This window comes from Danio rerio, chromosome 8 (genome assembly GCF_049306965.1).
Source record: "Danio rerio strain Tuebingen ecotype United States chromosome 8, GRCz12tu, whole genome shotgun sequence".
Classification (NCBI taxonomy): domain Eukaryota; kingdom Metazoa; phylum Chordata; class Actinopteri; order Cypriniformes; family Danionidae; genus Danio; species Danio rerio.
Window position 1 is genome coordinate 61155831 of NC_133183.1, and position 14170 is coordinate 61170000.

Genomic DNA, 14170 nt, shown 5'->3' on the forward strand with positions numbered 1-14170 from the left:
TGAATATTAAAACTATTTGCCTTAGTAATGTTGGTAAATTAAAATAATAAATAAAAATTAAAAGTCCTACTACTCCTAAATGTACTGTTAATAAAAAATATTCAATAATTATTGATATAGATTAATATGAAAGATGATATCGTGATACATTTTTTTGCAATATCGCCCAGCCCTAGGTAAATCTCACAGTAATCAAGCCACAATTCAAAAATCATCGGTGAGATTGATAAATTAAAAGCGTTACGCTTATGATGCTGCATACCTTCCCAAGACAGGACAGCTGAGATTGCCAGAATCTCATTCGTCGGGATGTAGGAAAGGCAGGGTTGGTTGGTCCAGATGGAGCAATAAGGATCAGCGGGGATCCAGGAAGTTTACTCTGAAAATACAAACATGAGAGAAAAGATGAAGTACACTGAAAGTGCATTATACTACAGATGCATTCACATTGAATGAACTCTGATGTGATTATATCTGTGCATCGTTTGTCATGGGGGGCATGCATGAAATGTTCCTGGATGAAAGTGAAAGAGCCAAACTGCAGTTAAAGTCGACAAATTAAGAATTTGGCAAATAATTCAGATGATAGATGTCCATGTAAATACACTGTCTTTCTCCCCTGTGTCTGTGTGTTGTTTTGCCTCAGTGAAAAATCAGCGCGTGCTCGAACAGAAACTCCCCTTTAAATGCAAATCCTTCCCTCTTTCGCCACTTGACACTCCCACCTAAACAAAGCTGGACTGACTGTGAGCCACTGTCCTGACTGTTTTCAAACTAGAGGTGTGAAAACAGCCTGCTGAAACAGGGGATGTCCATGGCCCTTTATCGTCAGGAAATGTAAAATAAAAATGAGACAGTGGACACACTATACCTACAATCAGTTCTAGGTTTACTTAATAGGTGTCCTTTAAGGGTGCTTTCACACTTTTGGTCAGCACCCGGGTTCGTTTGACGTCATAGTACGGTGCGTTTAGCTAGTGTGAACGTGTCTTCTGAACTGGAGTGCGCACCCATGAACCGTACTCGTGTCCGCCTGAAAGAGGTGGTCTGGGGTACGGTTCATTTGAACTCTGGTACGGTTCACTTCTGGTATAAATGCAATCACACCAAATAAAGGAAGTGAACCTCCAACTGTACAACAAACTATTGTTTTCATAATGTTTATTCATGTGTGTGTGTGTGTGTGTGTGTGTGTGTGTGTGTCAGGTATTTTATCTTAGTGATAAGCAGGACTGAGCCAGGGCAAACACAGTGATGTCAGCTTGTCTCCTCCAAAAAACATTTTGGCGCTATGCTTTCGTGACTGTCACCTAGCAACAGCGGTAAACAAAACAGCAGCTCGATGAGGCAAATGTACCGGGGTTCAGAAGGAAAAAAGACACAAAACCAACGGAGAAGGCAGCAAGGGGGGACAATCAAACTTGGGTACGGTCCAGACAATTGAACCAAATGTGAAAGCAAGTGGCCAGGTGTAAGCAGCCCCCTGATAAAAGCATATGCGAATAAGTCACCACAATAAAGTCTACGACATACTGGTTTGTTGTGTGATAGCACACCCACTGCAGGGTCCCACGGGCGTTTGAGGAGCAGAGAAAGAGCCTCGGCCCCTGCGGCTCCTGTTTTTACAGAAGACGACAGCAGCATCCTGTCTATCAGGGACGGCACCTAAAAATAAATGTAAAAATATAAGACCAAAAATAAAATAAAATTAAATAAAGATAAAAAAAAAAAAAATCAACAGATTCTAAGGATGGCAGGATATATAGGAATCAGAGAGTACAATTCAATACAAGACTTTTTTTAATAAAACAAATTAAACTAATTCAGCAAGTCATTAGCTAGGTTTACATCCAAAAATGCGAATAAACTTTATGCGCAAAACTGGATTATCGCATAAAAGTTGTGTGAATGAAGTATCGTTTCCATCCAACGAGTCAAAGCGAACAAAATCGTCACTTCCTGATTAACTGGCGCCAGATATCAACAGTAAAAACTGCATTTGCTGCAGTAGGAGAAGCTGCATCGATCTTTTCTAAATGAATGCGCCGCAGAAGACAATCTTGACAAAAAGTGAGCGCGCAGTGGCGTTTGAAGGTGTCAGACGCGGAGCACAGGCGCTCTTGATTCTGGAGGTCATTAATAATATAATAACATTAATACTGAAATGGTAAGGCATTTTATAATGACCAAAACAACATTTCAGATGTTTTATAATGTGCTCAGCCTGACGTTTTATCCATTCACACACATTTTAAGCATCACATGATCTCTTTTAACAAAATCACATGACCTTTTTTAATGCGCATGCTGGAGTTTGTGCGGTAAAAGTGTTTCCATTGCAGTTTATGCGCATCTTTTCTTATCGAATAAAAAGTTTATCCTACCCAGTTAGGCGCATAAGTTTTTTATTCGCATTTTCAAAATTTATACGCATCATGCCGTTTCCATCAACTGTTTTTTTTATTCGCATTTGCAAAATACGCATAAAATAGGTGGATGGAAACATAGCTATTGTTTAACAGTGGTTTGTTCTGCAGACCAAAACAAAACAAAATTGCCTACGGGGGCTAATAATATTGACCTTAAAACGTTTTTTAAAAATTAAAAACTACATTTATTCTAGCCGAAATAAAACAAATAAGACTTTCTCCAGAAGAAAAAATATTATAGGAAATACTGTGAAGAATTTCTGAATCTGTAAAACACCATTAGGGAAATATTTTAAAAAGAACAAATTCACAGGAGGGCGAATCATGTTGACTTCAGCGGTAGTTTGATATTAAATCGTCTCACCTTGCTCTTGAGTGTCTGCAGCACGTCAAGGTAAGCCGCCAACATAGCGAGGCTCAAAGACTCCAGAAGTGTGTTATGAAGCCAGTGTGTGAGCTTTATGTCCCAGCTGACACTGGACAGGGCATGGCGGACCTTGCGAGCGCATTTATCCACAGCTATTCTGCGTAAGACGGGTTCATTACAGGCCTGTGGAGATCAGAGAGAGGGGAGTGAGGAGGACCTACAAACCTTTACAGAAGAATTTCATCAAGTCCGGAAACAATCTGTGGTTTTGATTGCAACCAAACTGAATTTTAGTTATTAAGCTGATTCTTTATAAGATTAAAGGTAGACAAATTAAACACGAACATTGAAATAAATAAAATACTAGCTTTTAAGATTCGTACTTATAATTAGGCTTGTCACAATAATCAATATATCGATTTATCATGCAGTACTTGGAGATGACCTCAATTATTTTTGCCATTAATTTATTTATATTTACAAATTCACAAATAATGTTGAAGCCATTTTGATATGACATTTACATTCTACCTCAGCGGTGTCAACGTTTATAATTGGATATTTACCTAATAGAACATTTAATAGTATATATGAAGAGTTTCGTTGCAAAACGAGATATATCTACTTTGAAGAAATGTTGGTTATTTGACATTATTTAAGACATCAACAGTCAAGTTCATTCACAATTTTTGTTAATTTAGGGTGCTTTCACACCTACACTTTTGTTTCGGAACGTATCTCGTTTGCCCAGTTAGCGCGGTTCGATTGGCATATGTGAACAGGGCAATCGCGCTCTGTTCCGCGCCAAAGTAATCGCTCCGAGATCGCTTGAATGAGGTGGTCTCGGCTCGATTGAAACGAACCCTGGAGCGGTTCGATTGTAGCGAGAAAGCGATCCGATCCGAGCGCGGTTGTATCACTGTGTTTTATGGATATGTAATAGGCATATACGGCTATATGAAGAGAGAATTATGAGTGGGGAGGGAAGTTTCGCGAGTCTCCGGATGCCCGCAAACGAGTGATGATCTCCCGGTAATCTCGCGTCTCCCTCCAGGTCCTCAAATAGGCATCGTCGCGCACCCTTCTCACCCCTCCCCACCGCGTCTCTCCTCAGACACGTCACGCGCGCGCACCCTGTCAATCACCACCAAACCACCACCTCTCCTGACAGCTGAGCGGGACGCTGCAAAATAAACCCTGACACTCTGACCAATGTAAGGAGAGTTTACTCGCACGTGACTTGTTTTAGCTCTTTTGGTCCGATTAGAAACTTTGCAGTGTGAAAGCCAACCGCTCCAAGAGCAAAGAGCAACAATGTAACATTTGTAATCTCTGTTTCGGAACAACTGAATCGATTCACAGGTGTGAAAGCACCCTTAAACTATCACTTGAGCTCAGTGAAGGCCAGGAACACAATATTCTCAAATCCAGCATATTTTTTATTTAGTATACTGTAGTATACTAAACTCCAATATGGATACAGTCGTTTACTCTCTTAAACGTTTTACATTTAAATTTGGAGTAAATTACATCCACCAGATTAGGCTACAAGCAGATGCATAGACTAGTTTACATTGATGTTTATATGTTTTTTATTAAAATAAGTAACATCATCAATTTACTACAAATTATTAATAAAACAACATAATTACACTTTCATGCTAAGCACTTTTTTCCTAAATCGAAGCACTTTTCAAACTTTGTAAACACTCGATTACAAATCAAGCATTTTCAAGGATTCCCAGCACCCGTAAGAACCCTGTACTTCAAGAATTCATGTGAATTTGATTGATTTAGAAATAAAAAAAGTTGAAAAAGGTTTTAAAAGTAGAACCCAGTTTTTAAACTCACACCATCGTTGGCCAGTCTGCCGAGTCGTTCTGCCTGCAGGGCTTTCAATACTTTATTAAAGAGCTTGTTCTGAGCCAATGACCAGCCAGTCCTGAAGAACAACAGAATAAAACAAGAGTCATTTCACAAAAAAGCTCAAAGCATTTAATACACCAACCACTCCATTTGAATAAAGAACAGCGGTCCTGATGAAAACAATCAATGACTAGTGACCCGTTTCCGCTGAGCGGTAGAGTTCAGTATGCTTTATTGTCTTTCCACTGGCAAAAGCTACTAAAAAGCGAAGCGTGCCGTAGCACAGTTTTGCTAACCTTTCCAAAGGGTACCAAAACAACAGAACAGTACCAATGTTAAAGCTTGATGCTCAGCTGAACACTATTGGTTTACAGAGAATCACCACTAGCAGCCAGGAGAATGAAAACAAAGGAAACGCCATTTTTAAATACCATGGTCAACCCGAGCTCAAACAAACTGTCATCTTCTTGTGACAAACAGCCACATGCCAAGAAGAAGAACAGAATCTGCTGTTGCCCTATTCAGGGTTCCCACTCTATCATGGAAAGACAATTCAGGGACTTTTTAAATCACTAATAATATTAAATCAAGCACACCACCAGCATATATAGGGCCCTGAAAATCCTTCCTATACTTAAAATTCCTTCACATATAATATTTACATTAAAATGTCAACTGTGCATAGAGACCTTACAAATATACATGCACGGTCAGTGTATCTTTTGGTCATTGGATTTTCATTTTAGAAACACATATTAAAAAACGGGGAAAAAATGAGTCGTATTTTGATTTTCGATTTTTAATTACAAAACGAAAATTGAAATTTAATGCGTTTTTTTGATTTTTGTTTTTGAATTTTAAAACGAAAATCAAAAAACGGCTCGTTTTTATTTTTCATGGTGAAAAACAGAAAATAAAAATGAAAAAATGTTTGATTAAAATTTTTTATTTCGAATAACAAAAAATTAAATCACCAGAAAACAAAATTGAATAAAGGCTTGTTTTTACATTTATTTAATCTAAAATGAAAATCCAAAGACAAAAAGATACACTGACCGTGCACAATACAAACAAAACATATTTTAATACGAATTTCAACAAATAAACGACCCTTAATGTGTTTATGCCATTATTAAGATTCTCATGGTTGTTTATTTTCACCGTTTCATTTAGAAAAACTCCTGAGGTAAATAAGTTACATCTCTGACCTTTAATAATGAATCTATATAAAATGCTGTGCATTCATTCATTCATTCATTTTCTTGTCAGCTTAGTCCCTTTATTAATTTAGGGTCGACACAGCGGAATGAACCGCCAACTTATCCAGCACATTTTTACGCAGCGGATGCCCTTCCAGCCGCAACCCATCTATGGGAAACATACACACACACACTCGTACACTACGAACAATTTAGCCTACCCAATTCACCTGTATCACATGTCTTTGGACTGTGGGGGAAACCGGAGCACCCGGAGGAAACCCACGCGAAGGCAGGGAGAACATGCAAACTCCACACAGAAACGCCAACTGAGCCGAGGTTCCAACCAGCGACCTAGCCACCTTCTTGCTGTGAGGCGACAGCACTACCTACTGCGCACTCCTCCTTTTTTAAGCCGCAATGATTTCAAGCGAGTTTTGCACTCAATTATGCATCGGTGCATCATCGATATCAAGAACGTAATCTGGAACTTTCACACGTCCTTCGTTCTTGGAGTTGATGATGACGTTACAGGAGAACACAAGGACGCAAGATTGCCGAAGATATTGAGAAACAGCCTATGTGTGGAAAGCACAGCATACCAAACTGAATCGTATCCCTCAGTGGAAACGAGCCATAGGAGAGCCATAGTAAAACAGCAGCAGCGGTTTTTCTTACTTGTTGATGTGTTCTTCCCAGTCATCGGGAGGCGGCGGTCCATCAGCGACTGTCCGGGCGAACAGAACATGCCGGTCACACTCGTTCATCACACTACGGGCCTTCTGGTTGTCATAGAGAGGCATTGGAGTGGGTGTGACCGTCTCCACATCAATGGACATATCCGAATCCCTGCAGGATAACATCACAACACTTTCATCAACATACAAATCACTGCAAGGACAGAAGTATTTACAGTGGGGGAAGTAAAGCTTGAACATATCATGCTTTTGTCCTGGGAATAATTTATCTAAAGAAGCTGTTGACATGGAATTGAAGCTAATTTTGGTAAAAACCCAAACAATAAACATAAAAATAAAAACTAAATCTGAAAGATGAGTTCTGTGTAATAACAATGTGTAATAACAGCACTGTTGCATAAGTTCTGTGTAATAACAGCACTTTCTCCAGACACAAGGGGGAAGTGCTGTACTATTAAAATGTATTTAATACTTTATAAAAAAGGCTTTTTTTGGTGACGGGAGCTTAAAGATGCCTCTCATGAAAATCTTGATGATTCAGTGGGTCTCATCTATCAAATCGGAACTTTATTTCGTATTCTCTATTGGATTCAGATCAGGTGACTGGCTGGACCATTCTACGGCTTGATTTTCTTTCTCTGAAAGCATTTGAGAGTTTCCTTGGCTGTGTTTTGGATCGTTGTCTTTATGGGTGCACAATATATTGTTTCAGCATCGATACTGCAATGTGCCCATAAGCAAAAGTAATATTGTATGATCTGCAATTGTTGAGATGATATTACATATGAACATGAGCCACAGTTGCAAAGTGTAACCATAATAAAAGTAAAAATGTATCATTTGCCAATGTTTTTAAAGCCTGTGGTGATTTCAGAAGGATTTAAAGCATTCAGAGACAGGACATTTTTATAGTATGTAGTATGCATGCATTCATTTTCTTTTCGGCTTAGTCCCTTTAACAAGCTATGATCGCCACAGCGGAATGAACCGACAACTCATCCAGTATATGTTTTACACAGCGGTTAACCTTCCAGCTGGAACCTATCACCGGGAAACATCCATACACACTCATTCACACACACTACGGACAAACTACTTACCGTAGTTTGTAACTTTAATAAGGGTTAAATTAAAAGAATAATAATATAATCAAGACTATACAGTGCTATTTTACATTTGATTATTCCATTTCTGGAGCTGATTACTATTAAGACTCCCACGAAAACTGCAAAGCACTGTTTATTTCACTTATTTCTTTGATCTGCTATATTTATAAATTATCATTTGTTTATAGATTTTATGCAAACGATAATCAAAATATATAAATGAGTTATTTCCAAAAAGAGCTATTAAAGTCATCTGGTACAATGGTATATATATCGCATTATATTTTGCAGAAAAACTAAATATCGCAATGTCATATTGTGCCAATATCGTGCCCGAATTGTCTTGCTGAAATGTACACCCTGGTTTCATCTTCATCCTGAAAAACTACTGAGAAATTTCAGCTGCTGTCTGGGCCTTCACTGCCTTTCTACACCTTCCTTTCTTCATGTGTTTAATACTCTTACCCAGCCACATTTCATTTTATTACACAGAACTTCACGATTATTTTCTTTGCATATATGGATTCCATCCAAGTTGGAGGGGGATAAAACAGAATTTGTGGAGCACTAAAATAATGTTTAATAAAATAATGTTTAAATAATATTTAATTTGCAGAACAAATGAAGTCACTTCAGCAAACTATTGAAGTAACTTTTGTTTTAAGCTCTCTGACCACAAGCAGACAGATGATCTATTCTTTATTAGTGCTCGCATTTTTTACAGTACGGTACAATACAAGCCTACACACAAAATATCCAGAAAGTATTCACTATTTAGGTTTAAAACTTGTTTTTATGGCAAGGTTGACATGGAATTGCTCAGATGTTGACACCAGCTGTCAAGGATGACAAATGTAGACGTCTAGCTAGGATTTTCTTCTAGGTTATTTCACTCACCCAGACGCTTCCGGCTGCCGTCGAGGGGTGACGAACAGCATGCGGGTGGGCCGGGCACTGCTGGCATCCGGGTGGGCGTTCCAGGGTTTGGCATAGCTGTGGTCCAGAAAAACGAGATCCAACTCTCTCTCGTGAACCGACAGCTGGAAGAGCAGGGACGTCCCCATCCTCCGGGCTGACGTTTGGAAGTCTCGCTCTCCTCCAGGACGGAACATGATGCTTTAGCCCCACACTTCCCACAAAAACAAAAGAGACGCTCACACTGTATACATGAACCCTAGAATGAAGCAATCTGTTAGTATTAAGCATACTTTATTAGGGCTGGATGAATGATATAAAAAAAATCTGATATTGTGATGTTAATGTTTCCGTAATAAATATTTCCACATGAATACAAAGAAGAAAGTGGGAAAGTAAAAAGTAAATAAAGTGGTGGGGAAACAGTCAAAGAATATTATTGGCTACAAAATATACGTAATGTTTTCTCAATGTAGTTTTAATTTCTCTTTTGGCTTCCTGGTGACAAATATTTGGCAATGTGTACTGGGCCAAATGCTCTTGTTATCTGTAAATACATATGATGGTATTTTTTATCAGCGGAGAACTCATGAAGAGCTTATAAAATGTATAAAAATTCAAAACAAAATCAGGACTATTATATTTGCAGCAAGAAGACAGATTTCTAAAGTTGGTTTTATATTCGCACATTCGTTCATTTAGCAGTCTCTATATTGTTTACTATGTTACTTTGTGTTTAAATACATTTATAATGACGAAGCTGTAATTTAGTACTATATGTTTGATAGTAAACAGCAAACAAAATATTCAATTAATTAAATGGCAAGTGTTAATAAGTACATGTACTTTCAGCAGGGCAAACATTATAATCATTTAAAATGTACATTGTCGTAAAGTATATATTTTACATTGTTAATAATATAATGTCTTCACAATTTTGCTTATATGTTATTTTACACTTACTTAAAGGGAATGTTCACTCTTCTTTTTCAAAAGTAAATCACTTTCTAGTAAAATATACCACCACTAACTTACAGTTAAAGGATCAAGTAAGATGTTTATTTGATACTAATTCTGTTTTAATAATTTGTAATGTTTGTGCTGTGTAATGACTTACAGAAGTAACCTACAGTATTTACTATAGTAAATTCCGTAGGGGAACATACCTTTAATCCTCACTAACGTGTGGTAACCCACACAAACTGTTGTTTTGATTAAAATGCTGCAATGTTTTGTAAAGCAAGAAGATATATAGTTTTTAGAGTTGATTTTAGTGTTGGGTCAGTTTTAAAAGGTGTTAAATTAATTGTTATTATTTCAGTTACGGGCTGACGCGCGCGCGCACGAGTGGAAACGTGAACGCGGGAGTGGCGCGTGAGAGAGACATAGCAGTCACATTTAAGCCAGATTACATAATTTGAGCTTTTAAATCAGTATTCTACCACAAATATTACATGTAATGTTTTTGTTTGACTTAACCATAAACGTTTTGGTTTCGTTATTAAGATACAGACAGGCTCTTAGCTCTGAGGCTAAATCAACAATACCCACCGCCCGCTCTCAGGCTCATCTCACATCATTTTAGTCCAAAGAATGATCTCCTGAATAATACCGAAGGCCTTCAGTTCATGTGACGAGAAAATAACAAACTCCAGCTGAAAATCTCCACCGTAATGGCCGACTGTCTTTTGTTTTACTGTCGCGCCACAGCGGCTAGACTAAAAATCCGGAGTGGAGTAAATATGGCGGAGCTGGTGGGCTCGGCGTAAAACCTGGACTGGCCTTCAAAACCCGTCAAAACACTTTGACCTTTAAATTAAAAGTGATAGTTTGCACTTTGCAAACACAAAAATCTGTCATAATTTAGTCACCCTTTACCTTTTTCAAACCGTTAAGAGTGTCTTTCTGTTGTTGAGCACAAGATAAGTTATTTGTACAAATTTAGAAAACCTGTAACCATTGGCTTCTATAATATTTCTTTTTCCTACTATAAAAGTCAATATTTACAGGTTTTCAGCTTTATTCAAAAGATCTTCTTTTATGTTCAACAGACAATGGAAACGCATAAAGATTTGGAACCACTTGAGGGTGATTCATTTTTATTTCTTTATTTGCTTTGACATGGACATCACAACTAAGCTGCGGTCACACTAGAGTTTGAGCTTGCGAAAAGGGGCGGGATTAAACAAGATGATTAGACATTTAAAAAAGGGAGCGATTGGTCCACATTTTAAATTCCTGTCCAGAGAGGTCATGTTTTGATCTTCGATTAGTCTCATGCAGTCAAGTGATGTGATTTCGCAGGTCAGAGTTCACAAAGCTTAAACTCTGCACCTCAGCGAACCGCGAAACTTCGCACGAGCTTGCGTTTCTGGTCTGACGCATTCGCGAGCATATGAACGGAAGTATATGGGGAGAAAGTGCTAAAGTGCGCGTGTTTGTCATTTCATGGCTCTTGGATTTTATCACAAATAAAGAGCCATGAAATAATAATAAACAGAAACAATCATCATCAGAAATGACACACAGAACGCCAAACACAAACAATGTGATGCCAAAATTTTATTTAATGTAGCTAAATTGTGGCCACAGATACTTTTGTTGGATGCTTTTTAGCTCAAAATGCAATATGGCTGATGTGTCGTTGGTTTGGGTTGATTAGAAATGGCTTGCAGTAGGGTTTGAGCACAAAAGCTTCACTGTGGGTTGTCTTGAAATCTTGTTTGCCATGCAGAGGCTTGATATGGCTGTCTTGAACCTAAAATATATCAGTACAAGTTGAAAATCAGCTGTAAAGAGTGACGCAGCCAATAAAAATGTGGTCACATCACAAAAAATAAGAATTTTTGCATAATCGTTGCTATTTAAAGAGGACCTATTATGCAAAAATCACCTTTATAAGGAGTTTAAACACATTTGTGTGGTATAAGTGTGTGAATATAACCAGAAAATGTATACATTTAGTTTTTTATGATCACACTTGATATAAACAGAAACACTTTGATTGACATTCTCCGGCTGTACGTGTCATCGGAGGGGAAAGCCCCGCCATCTCTCCTTCATTAGCATAGGACGTTAGTCTTGTGTTTGAATCTGCCCCTATGCTGACACATAAGCATGTGTAGCTCCGCCCTTTTCTGAAAAGAGCACAATTTCATTTGAATTTAAAGCGACAGTCACCAAAACGCCACAGTTAGGATTAAAGCCTGAAAGAGTCAGAATCAGTTTCAGAGAGTTTTAATACATTAATTGTGTGGAATTTTGAGCTGAAACTTCACACACACACTCTAGGGACATTGTTTTAGATCTTTAAAAATGGGGCATATTAGTTCCCCCAATAGACACTTTTGATATGTGTTGACTAGTAATGACATGCTTTCAGCTAAAACAAACTAAACTCCAGAATAAAAAGGAAAACAGAGATATTTGATAAGTGAATATTTACCTTGTGAAGGTGACTTGGGCTCAGTTTCTGTCTTCTGGCAGTCAGGGAGACAAAATCTTTTTGCACAGTTGTAAGCATCCGATCGGGCTCTAAAAACACACAAGCTGATTATATTTACATATTATTAGATATTATATTAAAAAAGTTAAACAATATATGTTTTTTAACTTTTTAAAATCTTATGTATGCCCAGTTTACCATTAACTCGGTGTGGATCTAAATGCATATGAATTGCATTCTTCTGTTGAACGCAAAAGTAGATATTCTGAAGAATGTTGGGGGGACAAAAAGCAGCCATTGACAACAGCAACAAAAAACCTATGGATGTCAATAGCTATGTTTCCATACACCTATTTTTATCTGCGTTTTGGATATGTGCATAAAAAATGGTTGATGGAAATGCCAAGAAAATTTGCATAACAAACGTATGCGCATAACTAAGTGGGATGAATTTTATATTTGATAAGAAAAAATGTGCTTAAACTCTGATGGAAACACTTTTACCAAATAAATTCCAGTATGCGCATTAAAACAGCCATGTGTTTTCGTTATTAGATATCATGTAATGATGAGAATGAACTATACCCCTTTAATTATTGTGGTGTGGACTCTTTTACAATAAAAACACTTTTCTTAACAATCTCATTATTGTCCTTTGTATGCAGGTCATTTTAAGTGACTGATCAGGGATCAGTATTACAAAAGTACCTTGCTCATACAGCACATAACTCGGCGGGTAGATGGGTGGCTTGGGACGAATCACTTCTTTAGCAAGAAACTGTTCCTGTGATGTTGTGCCGTAGAAGTTTCCAGCCAGATCAGGCCTCCCGAATTGAACACAGCTCAAATTCCTGATGCTGGATCCATCCACATACACAGGGAGCTGAGTGCGGTTTATCTGATGAAGCAAATACTTGTCAGTTAGAGCACGTCCAGTGTTATGGATGTGACTTTTGCAGGAAAAACTCAAAACATAAATTCACAGAGAAAGTAAATTTGTTAAGGTTATATTAAAATATCTGTATATACAGTTGAAGTCAGAATGATTACCCCCTCCCTTTGAATTTTTCTTTTATTTTTAAATATCTCCCAAATGATGCTTAACAGAGCAAGGAAATTTCACAGTATTTCCTATAATATTTTTTTCTTCTGGAGAAAGTCTTATTTGTTTTATTTCGGCTAGAATAAAAGCAGTTTTTAATTTTTTGAGAACTATTTTAAGGTCTATATTATTAACCCCTTTAAGCTATATATTTTTTGATAGCTTACAGAACAAACCATCGTTATACAATAACTTGCCTAATTACCATATCCTGCCTAGTTAACCTACATAAGCCTTTAAATGTCACTTTAGGCTGTATATAATTGAGGAATTTCTAGTCTAATATCATTTACTGTCATCATGGCTAAGATAAAATAAATCAGTTATTAGAAATGAGTTATTAAAACTATCATGTTTAGAAATGTGTTGAAAAACATCTGCTCTCCGTGAAACAGAAATTGGAGGGGAAAATAAACAGGGGGGCGAATAATTCTGACTTCAACTAAATGTCCTAAAACAACTAACCACAGATTTTGGGCAGGGCCAGAAAAATGCTGAAAATTTTGCAAAAAATCTGCAAATTTCTACAGAATTATTTCAGGAGTATCATAACTAAACTGTAATATATGAAATAAAAAATCTTTTAACTTTTATTTAATGTTTAAAATGCAAATCCAATTAGATTCACTTTATGTGGGTAAACAAAGCAAGTCTCTCATATAATACCTCCACTAAAAGACAGAAAATATTACAAACTGCACTGTACATAAATCAGATGAACACTTTCATATTAGTCAATAATATTACTGTAATTAATTTAAAAACTGAACAAATATAGATTTCACACATTTACTTAAGTTAAAAACAGAATTAATGATGGGCTAAAAATCTGCGGAATTCTGCGCGCGCAGATTCAATGTGGGCCGAGTTATGGGATCAGAAAAATATCAATCTGTAAAGACTTATATACTTAAAATGCGGGAAATAAACATGCGTTACGGATGCGAGTTTACAGTATACAACATACTTAGTCGAAATTCTGTGAATTAAACTGCACAACCTAAAAGAAACAAAGCTAATCAAAATGAGAAGAGTCAGTTCAC

At 37.2% G+C, this 14170-nt stretch overlaps 2 protein-coding genes across 35 annotated transcripts in view; both read right to left on the bottom strand.

Annotated features, from left to right (window-relative positions):
• kansl3 (KAT8 regulatory NSL complex subunit 3) overlaps nucleotides 1-10295 on the bottom strand; it is a 44019-nt gene extending 33724 nt beyond the window's left edge. For 22 of the 31 annotated variants that reach the window (XR_012383729.1, XR_012383728.1, XR_012383725.1 and 19 more), the window contains exons 1-7: nucleotides 10132-10295; nucleotides 8563-8839; nucleotides 6540-6710; nucleotides 4648-4738; nucleotides 2794-2979; nucleotides 1534-1665; nucleotides 263-379 (exon numbers count right to left, since the gene is read on the bottom strand). Coding sequence is in view for 26 of the 31 variants with exons in the window: in XM_073909524.1 (XP_073765625.1) it covers nucleotides 263-379; nucleotides 1534-1665; nucleotides 2794-2979; nucleotides 4648-4738; nucleotides 6540-6710; nucleotides 8563-8777 (912 nt within the window). In the remaining 5 variants the exon portion in view is untranslated. The remainder of the gene's footprint in view (nucleotides 1-262; nucleotides 380-1533; nucleotides 1666-2793; nucleotides 2980-4647; nucleotides 4739-6539; nucleotides 6711-8562; nucleotides 8840-10131) is intronic. The other 9 variants (XM_073909525.1, XM_073909516.1, XM_073909523.1 and 6 more) reach the window with 2 other exon arrangements.
• Nucleotides 10296-11125: 830 nt separating this feature from the next.
• si:ch211-198o12.4 overlaps nucleotides 11126-14170 on the bottom strand; it is a 9339-nt gene continuing 6294 nt past the window's right edge. Inside the window, exons 6-8 of one of the 4 annotated variants that reach the window (XM_073909500.1) lie at nucleotides 12734-12923; nucleotides 12026-12114; nucleotides 11126-11717 (exon numbers count right to left, since the gene is read on the bottom strand). In XM_073909500.1, coding sequence (XP_073765601.1) covers nucleotides 11643-11717; nucleotides 12026-12114; nucleotides 12734-12923 — 354 coding nt within the window. In that variant the 3' untranslated portion in view covers nucleotides 11126-11642. Of the gene's footprint in view, nucleotides 11718-12025; nucleotides 12130-12733; nucleotides 12924-14170 lie in introns of all 4 variants that reach the window. The other 3 variants (XM_005167342.5, XM_073909499.1, NM_001044335.1) reach the window with 3 other exon arrangements.